The sequence below is a fragment of the Citrus sinensis genome, chromosome 5, assembly GCF_022201045.2.
Source record: "Citrus sinensis cultivar Valencia sweet orange chromosome 5, DVS_A1.0, whole genome shotgun sequence".
Lineage (NCBI taxonomy): Eukaryota > Viridiplantae > Streptophyta > Magnoliopsida > Sapindales > Rutaceae > Citrus > Citrus sinensis.
Window position 1 is genome coordinate 28,250,134 of NC_068560.1, and position 16,120 is coordinate 28,266,253.

At 37.0% G+C, this 16,120-nt stretch overlaps 4 protein-coding genes and 1 non-coding gene across 5 annotated transcripts in view; 1 reads left to right on the top strand and 4 right to left on the bottom strand.

The window, feature by feature from the left end:
- LOC127902137 (putative disease resistance protein RGA4) overlaps positions 1-16,120 on the bottom strand; it is a 77,717-nt gene that overhangs the window by 16,836 nt on the left and 44,761 nt on the right. The window lies entirely within an intron of this gene.
- On the bottom strand, positions 2,464-4,250 carry LOC127902419 (putative disease resistance protein RGA1). Its single transcript, XM_052441324.1, has 2 exons — positions 3,556-4,250; positions 2,464-3,298 (listed from the first exon to the last, which is right to left on the bottom strand). Exons 1-2 carry the CDS (start codon positions 4,248-4,250, stop codon positions 2,464-2,466), a joined length of 1,530 nt encoding a protein of 509 aa, XP_052297284.1.
- LOC127902420 (disease resistance RPP8-like protein 3) lies at positions 6,462-6,929 on the bottom strand. Its single transcript, XM_052441325.1, has one exon. The coding sequence runs from the start codon at positions 6,927-6,929 to the stop codon at positions 6,462-6,464; it is 468 nt and encodes a 155-aa protein (XP_052297285.1).
- Positions 6,972-9,104, bottom strand: LOC127902421 (putative disease resistance protein RGA3). The gene is made up of 2 exons (XM_052441326.1): positions 7,756-9,104; positions 6,972-7,365 (listed from the first exon to the last, which is right to left on the bottom strand). Exons 1-2 carry the CDS (start codon positions 9,102-9,104, stop codon positions 6,972-6,974), a joined length of 1,743 nt encoding a protein of 580 aa, XP_052297286.1.
- On the top strand, positions 9,985-10,121 carry LOC127902911 (small nucleolar RNA Z247). Its single transcript, XR_008055548.1, has one exon. It is a non-coding gene; the product is annotated as a small nucleolar RNA Z247 (small nucleolar RNA).

A 16,120-nucleotide genomic window follows, 5' to 3' on the forward strand; every position in this document is an offset into this window, starting at 1 on the left:
CAGGTTCTTTGCCCTCTTTTCTCTTCTGGTTACTTCAACATTCTTTCTTGACGTGCCCTTTCTTGCCACATTTGTAGCATTTAACATTCTTCTTACTTCTAGATTTTGATCTACCATGATTTTGACTCCCACTGGGGCCACGTTCCGTTGATCTCCCTCTCGTCACCGATAGCGCCTCCGCTTGCTGCAAACTTGCTTATTTGTTTTCCTTATTTTTTCGCCTACTCTCCTCATTTAATACGGAGGCTGCAACATCGTCGAAAACTAGACTGTCCGCAGGATTGTTGTTTGTCAGGTTGATGATGAGTTGATCATACGAATCTGGTAGACTTTGAAGTAGAAGCTCTGCACGTTCATTCTCATCTATATTATGACCCAACATTGTAAGTTGTGAAAATAGAGTCTTCAAGGTGTTGATGTGGTCGGTCACCATTGTAGATTCCACCATTCGAAGAGTATAGAGTTTCCTCTTCAAGAAGATTTTGTTGTGTAGTGACTTGGCCTCGTACAATTTTGCAAGAGTATCCCATATTTCCTTCGCTGTATTTTTCTCTGCCACACTGGATAATACTCCATCCGCAAGTGCCAAGTGTAGATCAGAAATGGCGTTGCCGTCTACCTCGTTCCACTTGTCATCAGTTATCTCCATGGGCCTTTCTCTAATTGCTGCCAAGCAATTATTTTTCCTCAATACAGCTTTCATCTTCATTTTCCACAACGAAAAATTATTTCCGTTAAACTTCTCAATTTCATACTTTGCCGCCATTTTGTTGATAAATACCGCACACAAGCTAGTGTACCACCTTGAATAGTTGTGAGTATGTGTGAGAATGCACACCAGGAAAGTTCCCAGGAAAGACTAGAGGGGTCACAATGGTCCCACTTAAAACCCAGACTCCTTAAACTCTTATCGCCTTTGTGACAGAACTTTCCTAGACATGTACAAAACCACACAGTTGTTTTACTCAAACCACTATTCCCTGCTTTGCACCGCAAAATTCTTGGATCGCTCCCACCGTTTCTTGTGAATAGTACCGTATACATGAATAGTACCATATACGTGAATAGTTCCGTATACGTGAATAGTTCCCCTTACGTGAACAGTACCCGACTCCAAAAAATACAACCAATAGCTCTGATACCACTGTTAGGAAATTGGTGGGTGAAGCAGACACGCAGCTAAAATTAAATTGGAAGAAAAATAAAAAACAAGCACAATAGAGGACACCAGAAATTACGTGATTCAGCTTTTAACCTACGTCCACGGGCGAAGATAGAAGGAAATATTTTACTAGTGAAAAGAGTTAAAAGTATTGTAGTATTTTAGCTCACTTCCCAAAACCCCAATACACCCAAACTCTCTAAATCACTATAACAAGAGCTTATAAATTCAAGCTTTTGAAACTTTCTCTCAACTGCTAAATTGCTCTCAGAATGGAATGCCTTTGCTCATTCTCTTCGTTTCTATTTATAGAGAAAGCTTTGGCACTATGCAGCAATTCTATATTATTTTTACCTTCTTTTTTTTCTTCTTTCAAATGTCAAACCCGTGTGCTCCTTTTCCTTTCCAACTTGCTGCAAAATTCCTCTTCTTTTAACAACATGGATGCTGACCATCTAGATGGCTGCTTTAGACCATCTAGATGGCTGCTTTTGACATCTCGTAATCCCACTCTTCCAGTACATTGCAAATATGAGCTCTTTCAATTTGGGAAAGGTTGAGGAGCCAATGGAATCATCAGCATCACTCTCTCTGTTCCCAAACATTCATTGTCCTCCCTTTTCGAACTTTCCAGTCTGTAAATATAGGGATATTCAAGGGGTAATTTTTGCAAAGACTCAAAAAGAATTTGAAAGAGAAAAAAGAACAAAAACAAAAAACGAATACAGATTAAAATTCACAATGCATGCATGCGGCTATCTCAATTCCTGCTCTGATACGCCTGAAAATATTGCTTTCCCCAACAAATTAATCGACCAGTTAGACAAATATATGTATATATAAAGAATTGAACATGCATGTGCAAATTAATGAAGAGTAGAGAGCAAATGAGAAGGAAAGCATATAGAATTACTAACCAGAGTTAATTCGATTCCTTATTTGCACCACTATTATATTTTAATTCCTGCTGTATTCTCTCCGCTGCTCACTGTTGGATTTGTTTCATCTCAGTCTCACGTCTGTCTGTTTTGGATCCGCTCTTAATTGATTTTTCTCATTATTGTTGTTGATCAATTTGCTGAAAATGGAAAGTCTCTTTAATTTCAGTGCAGAAAGCAGAGGAATTGACGACATACTTATAATAATTAATTTCCAAAATGGATAAAAAAAAAATAACAACCAATTAATTTTTTAAGTAAAATAGATTGAGCGTGCAGCAGGAGATCTAGAAAGAAATTACCCGTCGCGCTGGACGTGGGTGATTGTAATTTGAAATTGCAGCCGCACGCTTTGGGAATTCCTCACTCAATCTCGATGTCGGGAATGTGGCGTATCTTGGGCCAGTCCTCTCCTGTCTCCTTTCTGCAACGTTCTTCTAAAATAGGACATCCATAAATCTCTAATCTCTGGAGCGTTGTTTTCTGAAGAAGGCGATCGGGCAGTGCTTTTAATTTAGGGCAATCATCAATTGACAAGGAAGAAAGACGAGGCATGATTATGATTTCTCCCTTTATTGCAGTCCTGAAATCCCACTCTTCCAGTTCTTCCATAGTATGAAACGCAAGCCTTTTCAATTTGGGAAAGGCAATAACTGAGGAGCCATCCGTATCACTTTCTACTCCCAGAAATTTGTTACCCACTCTTTTCACACTTTCCATTCCTAAAATATGAAGATCTTCAAGGGATGGCAATTTTCCCAAAGGAGGTAAATGCTCGCAATTTCTGCAGTAGGAGAGATATAAATCCCTTAAGTTGGTTAATGACATGATCCAATTTATGGGGACAACATTCCTCCTGCCTCTGTATTCATGTATCCGTAATTCCTTTAAATTAGGAGGTGGTCCCAAGGCTTCAAGAAGCCGTTCAGCTTCATCCTCTTCATTCTCCCTCCTCCCAGCTTGTTCTTCATCTCCATCTCTTGAATGACAAAAATGAAGTCCCAATTTTAAGAGATTTTTCTTTTGCTCAAGTTCAGCCCTTCTAGCCTCCCCCGCATCTGACACACCACCCCGCCCACATATCCAACATTCTCGAAGGAGGTTAAGCTTTTTAAGAGACCCAAGGCTACATGCTCCGCCATATCCTCCACCCACAACAAACTTTGTCACTTCCGAAGACTGATTAATTCCCCAATCCCTACCGGCAAGAATCTTAAAGAATTAGTCCCCTCATTGTCTAAATACATCAGCTTTCTTAGCTTCCCAATCCCTTGAAGTAATTCTCTAAGATTTACGCAAAAACGAACGTCTAAACGTTCTAAATTGTATAACTCACACAACACCTCAGGTAATCTTTTTATCTCGCTTTCACCGAACAAACTAAGGTATTTCAAATGTAACAAATTTTTTATATTTGTTGGAATTTCTTTGATTGGATTATAATCCCAGCCATACGTCTCTAATGTTATTGCCCTTAAACAAGTTAGTTTATCAAATAATTGAGGTAAAACTTTGCTAGACCATGAATATTCACCACCTTCAACCGAGAGGCTACGCAATCGTCTCATTCTCTTAACATTATTCCAAATGGAGATTGGAACTGAAGTCCCCTCGTCTATAGTTAACATTAAATGAAGAACTTTTTTCTGCTCAAAGGAACTCATAATTGACTCTTCACCACCAGGAATTTTCACTGTTAAACATTCATTCCTCCATATAAATTGGGCAAGGTCGTGCACTAAATCATGCATTTTGCACATATAGACTTCACCATCACCATCTGCATTGAACTCTTGAAAGAATGAACTACTAGCTAAAATGTTGAAATACTCATTAAGGTAACCTTGAGCCATCCATAGTTTAATTAACTCATACTTCCATATTTCACGGTCTTTTGGAAAAACAGCACAATATGAGAAATAATGTTTTACCTTAGAGGGCAATTCATTGTAACTCAACAATAGAGGGGCTAAAAGGCCTTTCTTAACCACTTCGTGTTCCCATATCTCACTCTCTAAAATATTTTTCCATTCTTCTTCATTGTTTTTGGACCTTAAAAGACTACCAATGGTCTTTACAGCTAAAGGTAAGCCCTTGCATTTTCCTACAATTTCTCGACCAATTTTTTCTAAATTCTCACGTCCCTCCATGGACTTGCCTAAAAATGCTAATGACTCAAATATTGACCAGCATTCCTTTTCAGACAAAACATCAATTGGATAATATTAGTTGATCCCATATTATGGGCAGTAGTTTCATTACGTGTAGTAATTAAAATTTTACTTCCGTGGAGACCATTCTTTAAACAATTGTAGAATGGTTCCCATTTATAGTAATCTTTATTCCACAAGTCGTCTAAGACAAGAAGAAATTTCTCCCCTTCAACACATTCTTGAATATGTTGCATGAGAGATTGAAACTCTACAAGGTCTTTGGTGGAACCTGGCTTCAGAGCCTCAATGATTGCTCTAGCCTCAATGAATGGTTCCCCTTTGTCATCTACGGAATTAATGTTGATGCAGGGAATGTGGCATATTTTGGGCCAGTTCTCTCCTGTCTCCTTTCTGTAACGTTCTGGAAGAGAACAGTCACTAACATTCAAAATTTCTGCAGTGTTTGTCTTGTGAAGAAAGGTGAGGGGGCAGTGCTTTTAACAAATATATACCTTGTTCATATTTCACTAATATGTGGCATGATTTCTCCCTTTACTACGGTCTCGTAATCCCACTTATCCAGTACATTGCAAATATGAGCTCTGTCAATTTGGGAAATGCTGAGGAGCCAATGGAGTCATCCGTATCACTTTCTCTGTTACCAAACATTCATTGTCCAAAGACTCAAAAAGAATTTTAAAACAAAAAAAAAAAATCAAGGGATGGCAAGTTTTCCAAAGACTCAAAAAAAAAATCTAAAAAAAAAAAACAGAACAAAATAGAATACAGATTAAAATTCACAATGCATGCATGCACCTATCCGAATTCCTGCTTTGCAACGCCATTTACGTAATTCCTTTTTGGCTGGAAATATTGCTTTTTTAAAAATTCCGGTAACATGCCCAACAAAATTAATCAGTTAGACGAATATAATTATAACGGCTTGATGACGTTAGATGTATGTATAAATAATTAAAAATGCATTATCAAATTAATGAAGAGAAGAGAGCAAATGAGAAGGAAAGCATATGTAATTACTGACCAGAGTTAATTTGATTCCTTATTGGCACCACTATTATATATTAACTTGTGCTGAATCCTCTCCTGTGTTCAGTGTTGGATTAAGCGTTTCATCTCATATCTGTACGTTTTCGATCTGCTCTTAATTAATTTCGTCTCATTTTTATGTAAATTTTATAGCCCCACTGATTCACCATTGTTATGTTATGACCATCGTAGGTTTGTTATTTACAAATTATGTCCCCAGGTAAAACCAAAATTTTAATTTGACCATCTTTTATAGAGTTTAGTTATGATAATCAAATAATACAATGAACGCACAAGATAAAAAAATTTACATGGTTAGACATATTAATTAATATGCCTTCATCCGTGGGTGGTGATACTAATAATCCACTATAAAGCATACACACAATAAGCTCCCAGATGCAAATAAAACGAAAAGAAACACCAATCTCAACACTCAAAATCAATCAACCCCCAGCAGTTTGGCCTCACAAGAGTCCATTCTGTGTTGTGCTTTCCCTCATTCATTCTCTTCACAAATACAAGGCTGACTGATGAAACAAAACAAACAAATTACTGAAAACATATACAACAGATTGAAAAAGCATGCGGCAATCCCAATTCCTGCTCTGCTACGCCATTTACGTAATTCCTTTTTGGCCGAAAAACATTGCTTTCCCCAACAAAACAAATCAATCAGTTAGACAATTATATCTAATTATAATGGTTTGATGACATAATTATATATATATATATATATATATATAACTAATTGGGCATGCATCAGCAAATTAATGAAGAAGAGTAGAGAGCAAATGAGAAGGAAAGCATATACAAATTATAATTACTAACCAGAGTCAATTTGACTCGTTTCCTTGTTGGCTCAGTTCACTGTTGGACTAGACGTTTCATCTCATACACTCTCGTCTCTGTCTGTTTTGGATCCGCTCTTAATTAATTTGTTGTTAATCAATTGGCTGAAAATGAAAAGTTTCTTTAATTTCAGTACGCAGAAAGCAGAGCAATTGACGACACACTTATAATAATTAATTTCTGAATTGGATCGAAAAAATAACAACTAATTAATTAATTTTTAAGTAATATAGGAGATCTGGAAAGAAGTTACCCGTGGCCGTGGGTGAGTGTAATTGACTAATTGCAGCCGCGCGGTTTGAGAATTCTTCACTCAATCTCGATGTTGGGAATGTGGCGTATCTTAGGCCAGTCCTCTCCTGTCTCCTCTCTGTAACGTTCTCGAAAAATAGGACATCCCCCCCAAATGTGCAATTTCTGGAGCGTTGTCTTCTGAAGAAGGAGATCGGGCAGTGCTTTTAATTTAAAGCATCCAAAAATGATCAAGCAAGAAAGACGTGGCATGATTATGATTTCTCCCTTTGTTGCAGTCCCGAAATCCCACTCTTCCAGTTCTTCCATGTAACTAAATTTAAGCTCTCTCAATTTCGGAAAGGCAATAACTGAGGAGCCATTCGTATCACTTTCTACTCCCAGAAATTCATTACCCACTCTTTTCACACCATGCATTCCTCCAATTTGAAGATATTCAAGGGATTGCAATTTTCCCAAAGGAAGCAATTGCTCACAATTTTTGAACAAGCTGAGAGATAAATACCTTAAATTGGTTAATGACATGATCCAATTTTTGGGGATAACATTGCCTCTGTATTTAGATATCTATAATTTCTTTAAATTAGGTGGGGGTTGTAAGGCTTCAAGAAGCTGTTCATCCTCCTCATCGTCCCTCCTTTCTTGTTCTTCATTAATTGTACAATCAAAACGAAGTTCCAAATCAAAGAGATTTTTCTTTTTCTCAAGTTCAGCTCTCCTAGCCTCACCCACATCTGACACATCACCCAGCCCATGTATCCTACATTCTCGAAGGAGGATAAGCCTTTTAAGAGACTCAAGGCTACATGCTCTATCATACCCTCCACCCACAACAAATTTTCTCACTCTCCGAAGCCTGATTAATTCCCGAATCCCAACCGGCAAGTATCTCAAAGAATTAGTGTAATCATTGTCTAAATACATCAGCTTTCTTAACTTCCCAATCCCTTGAGGTAATTGTCTAAGATTTGTGCAAAAACTAATGGCTAAACACTCTAGATTATATAATTCACACAATGTCTCGGGTAATCTTTTTATCTTTTTTTGAGAGGACAAATTAAGGTATTTCAAATGTATTAATTTTTCTATATTTGTTGGAATTTCTTTGATGTAATTATCACACCTCCATCTGCGACACTTTATTAATTTTAATGCCCTTAAATAAGTTAATTTATCAAATAATTGAGGTAGGACTTCGCTAGACCATGAATATTCAGCACTTTCAATTAAGAGGCTACGCAGTCCTCGCAATTCTTTAACATTATCCCAAGAGATCGAAACCCAAGCCCCCGTCTCTATAGTTAAACTTAAATGAAGGATTTTGTTCTCCCAAAAAGAGCTCGTAACTGACTCTTCGCCACAAAGAATTTCCACCATAAGACATTCTTTCCTACACAAAAATTGGGCAAAGTCGTGCACTATATCGTGCACTTTGCACTGATAGATTTTGCCATCATATCCTCTTTCAAAATCCTGAAAGAATGAACGGCTAGCTAAGATATTAAAATACTCTTCACCAATTTCCTCCATCTCTTTGCTCCTTTTATTGTTAAGGAAACCTTGAGCCATCCATAGTTCAATTAACTTATCTTTCCATATTTTAGAGTTTTTTGGAAAGATGGCACAATAAGTGAAACATTGTTTTACCTTAGATGGTAATTCATTATAACTCAACAATAGAGGGGCTAAAAGGTTTTTCTCAACCTCTTCTATCTCCCATATCTCACTCTCTAAGATATTTTGCCATTCTTTTTCGGTGTTTTTAGACCGCAAGAGACTAGCAATTGTCTTAGCAACTAAAGGTAAGCCCTTGCACTTTCTTATAATTTCTCGACCAATTTTTTCTAAATTTTCACGTTCCTCCATGGACTTACCAGAAAATCCTAATGACTCAAACACCAACCAGCATTCTGTTTCAGACAATACATTCACAGAGATAATGTCAGCTGATCCCATAATACGGGCAACTGTTTCTTTACGTGTGGTAATTAAAATTTTGCTTCCATGGAGACAAGTCTTTAAACAGTTGTAGAATTGTTCCCATTTATAGAAATCTTCATTCCACACGTCGTCTAAGACAAGAAGCAGTTTCTTGCCTGCAACATGTTTTTGAATATGTTGCATGAGAGATTGAAACTCAACAAAATTAGAGGAAGAATATGTGAGAGCTTCAATGATTGCTCTAGCGATTCTGAACACATCAAATGCTTCTGACACACAAACCCATATTCTTTCCTCAAAATTTTTTTTAACATCATCGTTGTTGTAGGCAAATTGAGCAAGAGTAGTTTTGCCTATGCCCCCCATCCCAACAAGTGAGATAACACAGGGGCCTTTCTGTTCTTTACTACTTTCACATAACAACCTATTAACGAGTTCGCTCTTCTCTTTTTCTCTACCAAATATCTCGGACTCATCAATTGAGGAGATACTTGGTACTCGCTCATCCGCTCTCTCATTACTCTTAATAACATTCACAGCAAAACCAAACTGGTCTTTCTGTTTGGCAATATCATCAAGACTTTCATTGATTTCTCTGACCTTGAGAGCAATGTCCCGACATAGAACAAGTGGATTGCAACCAAAACAAGAGGCAGCAGGAAAGAAGGAACATACCTTCTCCAAACAAACGAGAGCATCAACTCCATTGATTTTTAGTTTGAGCCTTGCAGTGCTCCACTCATCCAACACATCTTCCATGTTGTAAGATGTGTCTCTGTTAAAGAAGCACACATCAGTAGCATAGACTGTAAAGCAGAGGATAGCAGCAGCTCCAGCTTACAGTTAAGAGTTGATGACATGGCATGCCAGCTGGCACCTGGTGGTTATGTAATCACTTGTTCACGTGATAATTAGTTGAAGTTGTTATAGCTAGCTAGAATTAGTTTTGTAATGAGTTAACTAATTGAGCTGAGCATCAGTTGTGTATATAAGCATCTCTGTGTACAGTTTCATAAGTAAGTTTTAGATGAATAAAATCGTGTGAGCTAAAAGCTTTCAGTTCTTAAATTTTCTCAGCTTCCAAACATCCTTTTTCTGATTTCTTACTTGGTATCAAAGCCACAATGGCATCTGTGAATCTTGCCTCTTCCTTAAATCAAGTTCATAATACCGCTGCACATTCAACAACAGTCAATTTCACTTTCAATACTCCCGTTAAACTTGATCAATCAAACTATTTGATCTGGAGATCTCAAGTGCTTGCTTCAATTCGAGGAAATAGACTTGAGAAATTTATCGATGAGTCAATCACTCCACCTCCTTCTCATATTGCTCATAGATATGATGATGAGCTTAGATCTGTGGAGAATCCGAATTTGCAACCTGGAGAGCACAAGATCAAATACTTCTCGGTTGGCTTCTTTCATCCATGAGTGAAGGTATCATCAGTTTGGTGTTCAATCTTGAGACTTCATTGGAGGTATGGAAAGCTGTTGAAACTCAATTTGGATCTCAATCAAAGTCTAGGTTATTACATTTGAGATATTTGATGAATTCCACTAGAAAGGATGATCTTAAAATGACTGAATACTTCATTAAAATGAAATCTATTGCTGATAACATGGCTGCAGCAGGAAGTGCATTAAGCAATGATGATTTGATTTTACATGTACTCTCTGGTCTAGGTCCTGATTATAATTCTGTTGCTACTTACATCACTGGACAAGTAGGAACTGGAAAAATGAATGTTAATGAGGCTTATGCTATGCTGTTAACTCAAGAGGCTAGGATTGATCAACAAACTCATATGCTTGCTAATATGGATGTTAAACACAATTTAGAAGCTAACTTTGCACAAAATAGAGGACCTAAGAGAGGAAACTTCTCAGGAGGAAAAGGTTTTGGTAGTCTTGGATATAATACAGGCTACAGTAATGCTGGAAATTCTGGAAATAGTGGTTACAGAGGAAATTATGGATCATCTGGTTTTGCTGTTGGAAGTGCTGGAAATAATGGTTACAGAGGAAACTATGGAGGAGGAGGAGGAGGAAACTGGAATAATAATAATGCTGTCAATAATGGCAAAACACCTGGAAATCCTAAATCTCAGTGGAATCCTTCTAAGCCTACATGTCAAGTTTGTCTCAAAATAGGTCACACAGCTAATGTATGCTGGAAGCTGGAAGAATTTATTGCTTCAGGAGCTTATAGACCACCTCCAAACAGGAATCCGAAATCTGCATATCTGGCAAACATGGAAGGATCATCTGATACAAATTGGTACCTTGACAGTGGTGCCACTCACCATCTCACAAATGACATGAACAATATGCAAATTTCTGAATCATTTACAGGTACATCTAAACTCATTATTGGTAATGGTACTGGCTTGAATATTACACATATTGGAAAAGCTGTTCTGAGATTGCACAACTGCACTGATTCCACTGTGATTAAACTAAACAATATACTTTTAGTTCCACAAATAACCAAGAACCTTATAAGCATTTCTCAGCTAACCAAAGACAACAATATCACAGTTGAGTTTACTGACAAATCTTGTTTTGTGAAGGACAAGGTGAAGAATTTGATCATACTGCAGGGCAAGGCTGAAAAAGGCTTGTACAGATTGCTATTAGTGTCCTCAAATAAAACTTCTGCTCAGTCTTCCTTTCAAGGTCATGTTGCCAATATTGAGTCTTCTTTTCAATCATTTGTTCCTTTGTCAATGCTATCAACTGTCAATCTCAGTCAGTCAAATAATCACTGCTTGCAAAATGTGGCAGCAGAACCTTGTATGAACTCTAAGTGTCTTTTAAGCACTTCTGTATTACATCAGAGGCTAGGTCATCCTAACTCTAAGATCTTAAACCATGTAATACAATCTTGTTCCTCTTTCAAACCTATCAATGGAAATAAAGAGTTTGATTCATGTGATGCTTGTAAATTTGGGAAAATGCATAGATTACACTTTCCAGCAACTGAAACAAAAACAAAACAACCTTTAGCCATTTTACATACTGATTTATGGGGACCAGCTCCAGTGGTTTCCACACAAGGTTATAAATATTATGTGAGCTTTGTGGATGATTTTACCAGATTCACTTGGATATTTCCCCTGAAAACCAAAGATGAAACTCTTCATGTGTTCAAAATTTTCAAAGCTCAAGTTGAAAAACAATTAGAACAGCCCATTAAATGTCTTCAATCTGACTGGGGAGGGGAATTCAGATCCTTTAGCAAATATCTTCAAGAAGAAGGGATAGAATTTAGACACTCTTGTCCTTATACACATAACCAAAATGGTTTGGTAGAAAGGAAACACAGACACATCACTGAATCAGGTCTTACTCTTCTTGCACAAGCTAAATTACCTATCAAATTCTGGTGGGATTCCTTTCATACAGCAGCCTATCTCATTAACAGATTACCAACACCTATTCTAGCAATGAAAACTCCATATGAATCAATCTTTCATCATCAACCAGACTATAACTTTCTAAGAACATTTGGATGTTCTTGTTTTCCTTTTCTCAGAGAATACAATAACCATAAATTTCATTTCCATACTTCAAAGTGTGTCTTCTTAGGATATAGTCCTTCACATAAGGGCTATAAGTGTCTACATTCATCAGGCAAAATTTATATTGCCAGTCATGTATTGTTTGATGAAACCACTTTCCCTTACATTTCAGATCCAAATTTTTCTTCCTCTTCTAAACACACTTCCTCTGATTTTCAATATAATCTTTTTCAAAGGTTTACTCTGTCAGTTCCTAATAGCAATCTGAACAGTCTTGAAGCTACTGCAGCAGATCAATTCCCTGTCAATCATTCTTTATCATCAAATTCACCTCAATCTCAGTCACCCACAAATCAGACCTCTACATCTTTGCCTTCACCTGCACCCCAGTCACCAGCACCACAAATACCCTGCACAACACAAACATCTCAGCCTAAACCTTCTACTTCCACCCATCATATGATAACCAGAGCTAGAGCTGGTATTTTCAAACCAAAGACCTTTCTAACAACTCACAACAGCTTAGAACCATCCACTGTCCCTGAGGCATTATCAGATCCTAAATGGAAAGATGCAATGCAAACTGAGTATGATGCTCTTATTCACAACAACACTTGGACTCTTGTGCCAATGTCTTCAACATACAAGCTAGTTGGTTGTAAGTGGGTATTCAGAACAAAGTATAACACAGATGGAACTGTCAGCAAGTATAAAGCTAGATTGGTTGCAAAGGGATTTCACCAAACAGCAGGGGTAGATTATTCAGAAACTTTCAGTCCAGTGGTGAAGTCTTCAACAGTTAGAGTTATACTCAGCTTGGCAGTTATAAAAGGGTGGAAAGTCAGACAAATTGATGTAAATAATGCATTCCTTAATGGAGATCTTTCTAAGAACGTATATATGACACAACCAGAAGGCTTTGTAACTAAGGAAGGGTACATCTGCAAACTCAATAAAGCTCTCTATGGTCTAAAACAAGCTCCACGAGCCTGGTATGAAAAATTGAAGGGTTGTCTAACTACTTGGCAATTTCTTAATTCAAAGGCTGATACATCTCTATTCATTAAACATGATACAAGGGGCTTAATCATAGTATTGATCTATGTGGATGATATTCTAGTCACTGGACCAGATTCTGTTTTACTAGAGGATTTTATTGTTAAACTCAGTCAGACATTTGCCTTGAAAGATCTGGGATTAGTTGCTTACTTCCTAGGTGTTGAAGTTAGTTACTTTGATGAAGGTATGCATCTATCTCAAACAAAGTATATTAAAGACTTGCTGAGTAAAGCATCTATGGAGAATTGCAAAGGGTCTGATACTCCTCTTAGTACTGGTTTGAAGCTAGAAAGAAATGTCAGGGGTCCTTTGGGTCAGGAGTTCAAAAATCCAACACAATACAGAAGCATAGTTAGAGGGTTACAATATCTAATTCTCACCAGGCCGGATATAGCTTATTCAGTTCATAAGCTCAGTCAATACCTCAGTTCTCCTACTGTTCAGCACTGGTTAGCCTGCAAAAGAGTTCTTCGATATCTCCAGTCAACCATCACCTATGGTCTCTATCTTAGAAAGGAAGCAACTCTAGAAATTGGAATAACAGGCTATACAGATGCTGACTGGGCTTGTGATCTTGACGACAGAAAATCAATTGGAGCCTATTGTATATACTTGGGTAACAATCTGATTTCATGGTCTTCCAAAAAGCAAGCAATTGTAGCAAAGTCAAGCACAGAAAGTGAATATCGAGCCCTGTCAGCAGCATGCTCAGAAATTTCTTGGTTGCAGTCTTTATTTTCAGAACTCAACATTGCTAAACTACCTACTCCAATTCTTTGGTGTGATAACCAAAGTGCAGGGGAGCTAGCTCGCAACCCTGTGTTTCACTCAAAATCTAAGCACATAGAGTTGGATGTTCATTATGTTAAAGACAAAGTGCTTGGAAAAGAATTGGAGGTTAGATACATTCCTACTGAAGAACAAGTAGCTGATGTTCTGACTAAGCCCTTATCTTTTTCTAAATTCAGCTTTTTTAGATCCAAGCTCAATGTCATTAGTAGACCTTTGAGCTTGAGAGGGGATGTTAAGGAAGCACACATCAGTAGCATAGACTGTAAAGCAGAGGATAGCAGCAGCTCCAGCTTACAGTTAAGAGTTGATGACATGGCATGCCAGCTGGCACCTGGTGGTTATGTAATCACTTGTTCACGTGATAATTAGTTGAAGTTGTTATAGCTAGCTAGAATTAGTTTTGTAATGAGTTAACTAATTGAGCTGAGCATCAGTTGTGTATATAAGCATCTCTGTGTACAGTTTCATAAGTAAGTTTTAGATGAATAAAATCGTGTGAGCTAAAAGCTTTCAGTTATTAAATTTTCTCAGCTTCCAAACATCCTTTTTCTGATTTCTTACTGTCTCTGAGTTGATCGAGCCAGAGTCTGTCAGTTTCCTCCTTCACTTGCCTTTTCTCTGCATCATGGAGCACAGCTTGAATGGCCCGGAGATTGCTGGTCAGCTTCTTCACTTCCTTTCCGACACCCGTTACTAGCCTCACTTGTTCCTTCGCCTCTTCAACAGCCATTGAAGTCAGCTGCTCCAAGATGGGGGAAATGATCGCATCAACCATGGTGAAAAAGAAAAAAAGAGAGAGAGAAGAAATTGATGGTGAATTGTTGCAAAAGTAAGTAATGCTGAAAGAAATGAAGGAGATGATAATGTGGTGAAAATGTTGCCGTATTCTTTCAATTCTTATAGTGCTGCAAGCATAATTTCCAATTGTCTTTTTCTTCTTTTTTTTATAATTTTTTTACCAGTGTGGACTGGAAATATTGTCAGGTCCTCCGTCCGCGATTCACGCGGTATACGAACTTGACAAAGTTGTTATATAATATATTATCTCTTTTCAATAATTGAGCAAGTTGTTATATAATTTACGGGTCTTACTATGTTACAGTTATGTATGTAGCAGCCCATGACGTGATAAATAATTTATTAAGAGTGTACAATGTCTAAAAATTTAATAATTTGGTAACTGCCCCCGGCTCCAATTTAGTAACAAAATTCTTTTCACCTGTTATTAACCGGATCCAGATGACTTACTCAAATTACAATTACGTTTGTTAAGATATTTGAATTGATTAATTACGTTTAGCTTTCTGTTTTAGCTAGTTAAGTGAGTTTGTTACTAGTGCTGATGTGGCAGCTGAGTCAGCTAAATCTGTTATGATCGTTAGTTTAAACAAACACATCACTCGCATGCAGAGTGTAGAATATTCCATACAGCCGTATGTATAAATACTTGTAATCCAGCTCATTTGAGCATGTGATCAATACAATATTCTCTCTCTGTTTTCTCATTCATTTTCTCTACAGCCAAACAACTCTCTTTTCTTTAACAACGCTAAACAATGTTTGACTGTGAAGTGTGAAAAATCGAATAATCTTTTTTAAAAAATTAGTTTTGCAACAATAATAAACAATAACTCATCATTAATTATTTCTTATTATGTATAAACTGATCGATCTAGAACTGAATATTTACATATTCTTCTATTTCTAATCATTTCAAAATTTAATATAACTTTTTTTAAAAAAAAAAGAATCAATTTGTATAAAATGATGAGAATAACGGGTTGAACATGCGAACACTTTATTTTCCTTTTGACAAGGCATAATAATAACTTATAGGTACTGCAATATCGCATGAAGATTCCTGGAAGTAGCCTGCAGCTCAAATACTTTTCTTTTGGACAAAAATCAACAATAATTTTCAAACTTAGAAGATACTCCTTGAAAGATGGATAACCCACCCACCAAACACTTTTTTCATTTAGTGTAACTTTGTCGTTTTCTCGGAAAATACTTAGAACTGCCAATATCTCCTATAATTATTGTTTTAAAAATCTCAGTTGCATGCCCAATTAACAAATCAGTAGTCTTTGTTCAACATATTTAAAACACAAAAAAAAAATCACACATTGGTTTGATGACTTTGTAATTGATACATCAGGAAATGAAGAGAAAAAGGAACACACTTACGACCATCATTGCAGATGATATAATAGATGTAAGTATTTAGCTCTGCACTGCCCCTTGGTAATTCTCCTGCTTAAAAAATATTGTTTTAAAATCTCAATAACCAGTAACCACATGCCCAAGCCCAGCAAATCAGTTTGACACGCCATATTTTTTTCAAAAAAAAAAAAAAGGATCGACCAGCAAAGTAATTTGGTATAATGACTTTGTTGTAATT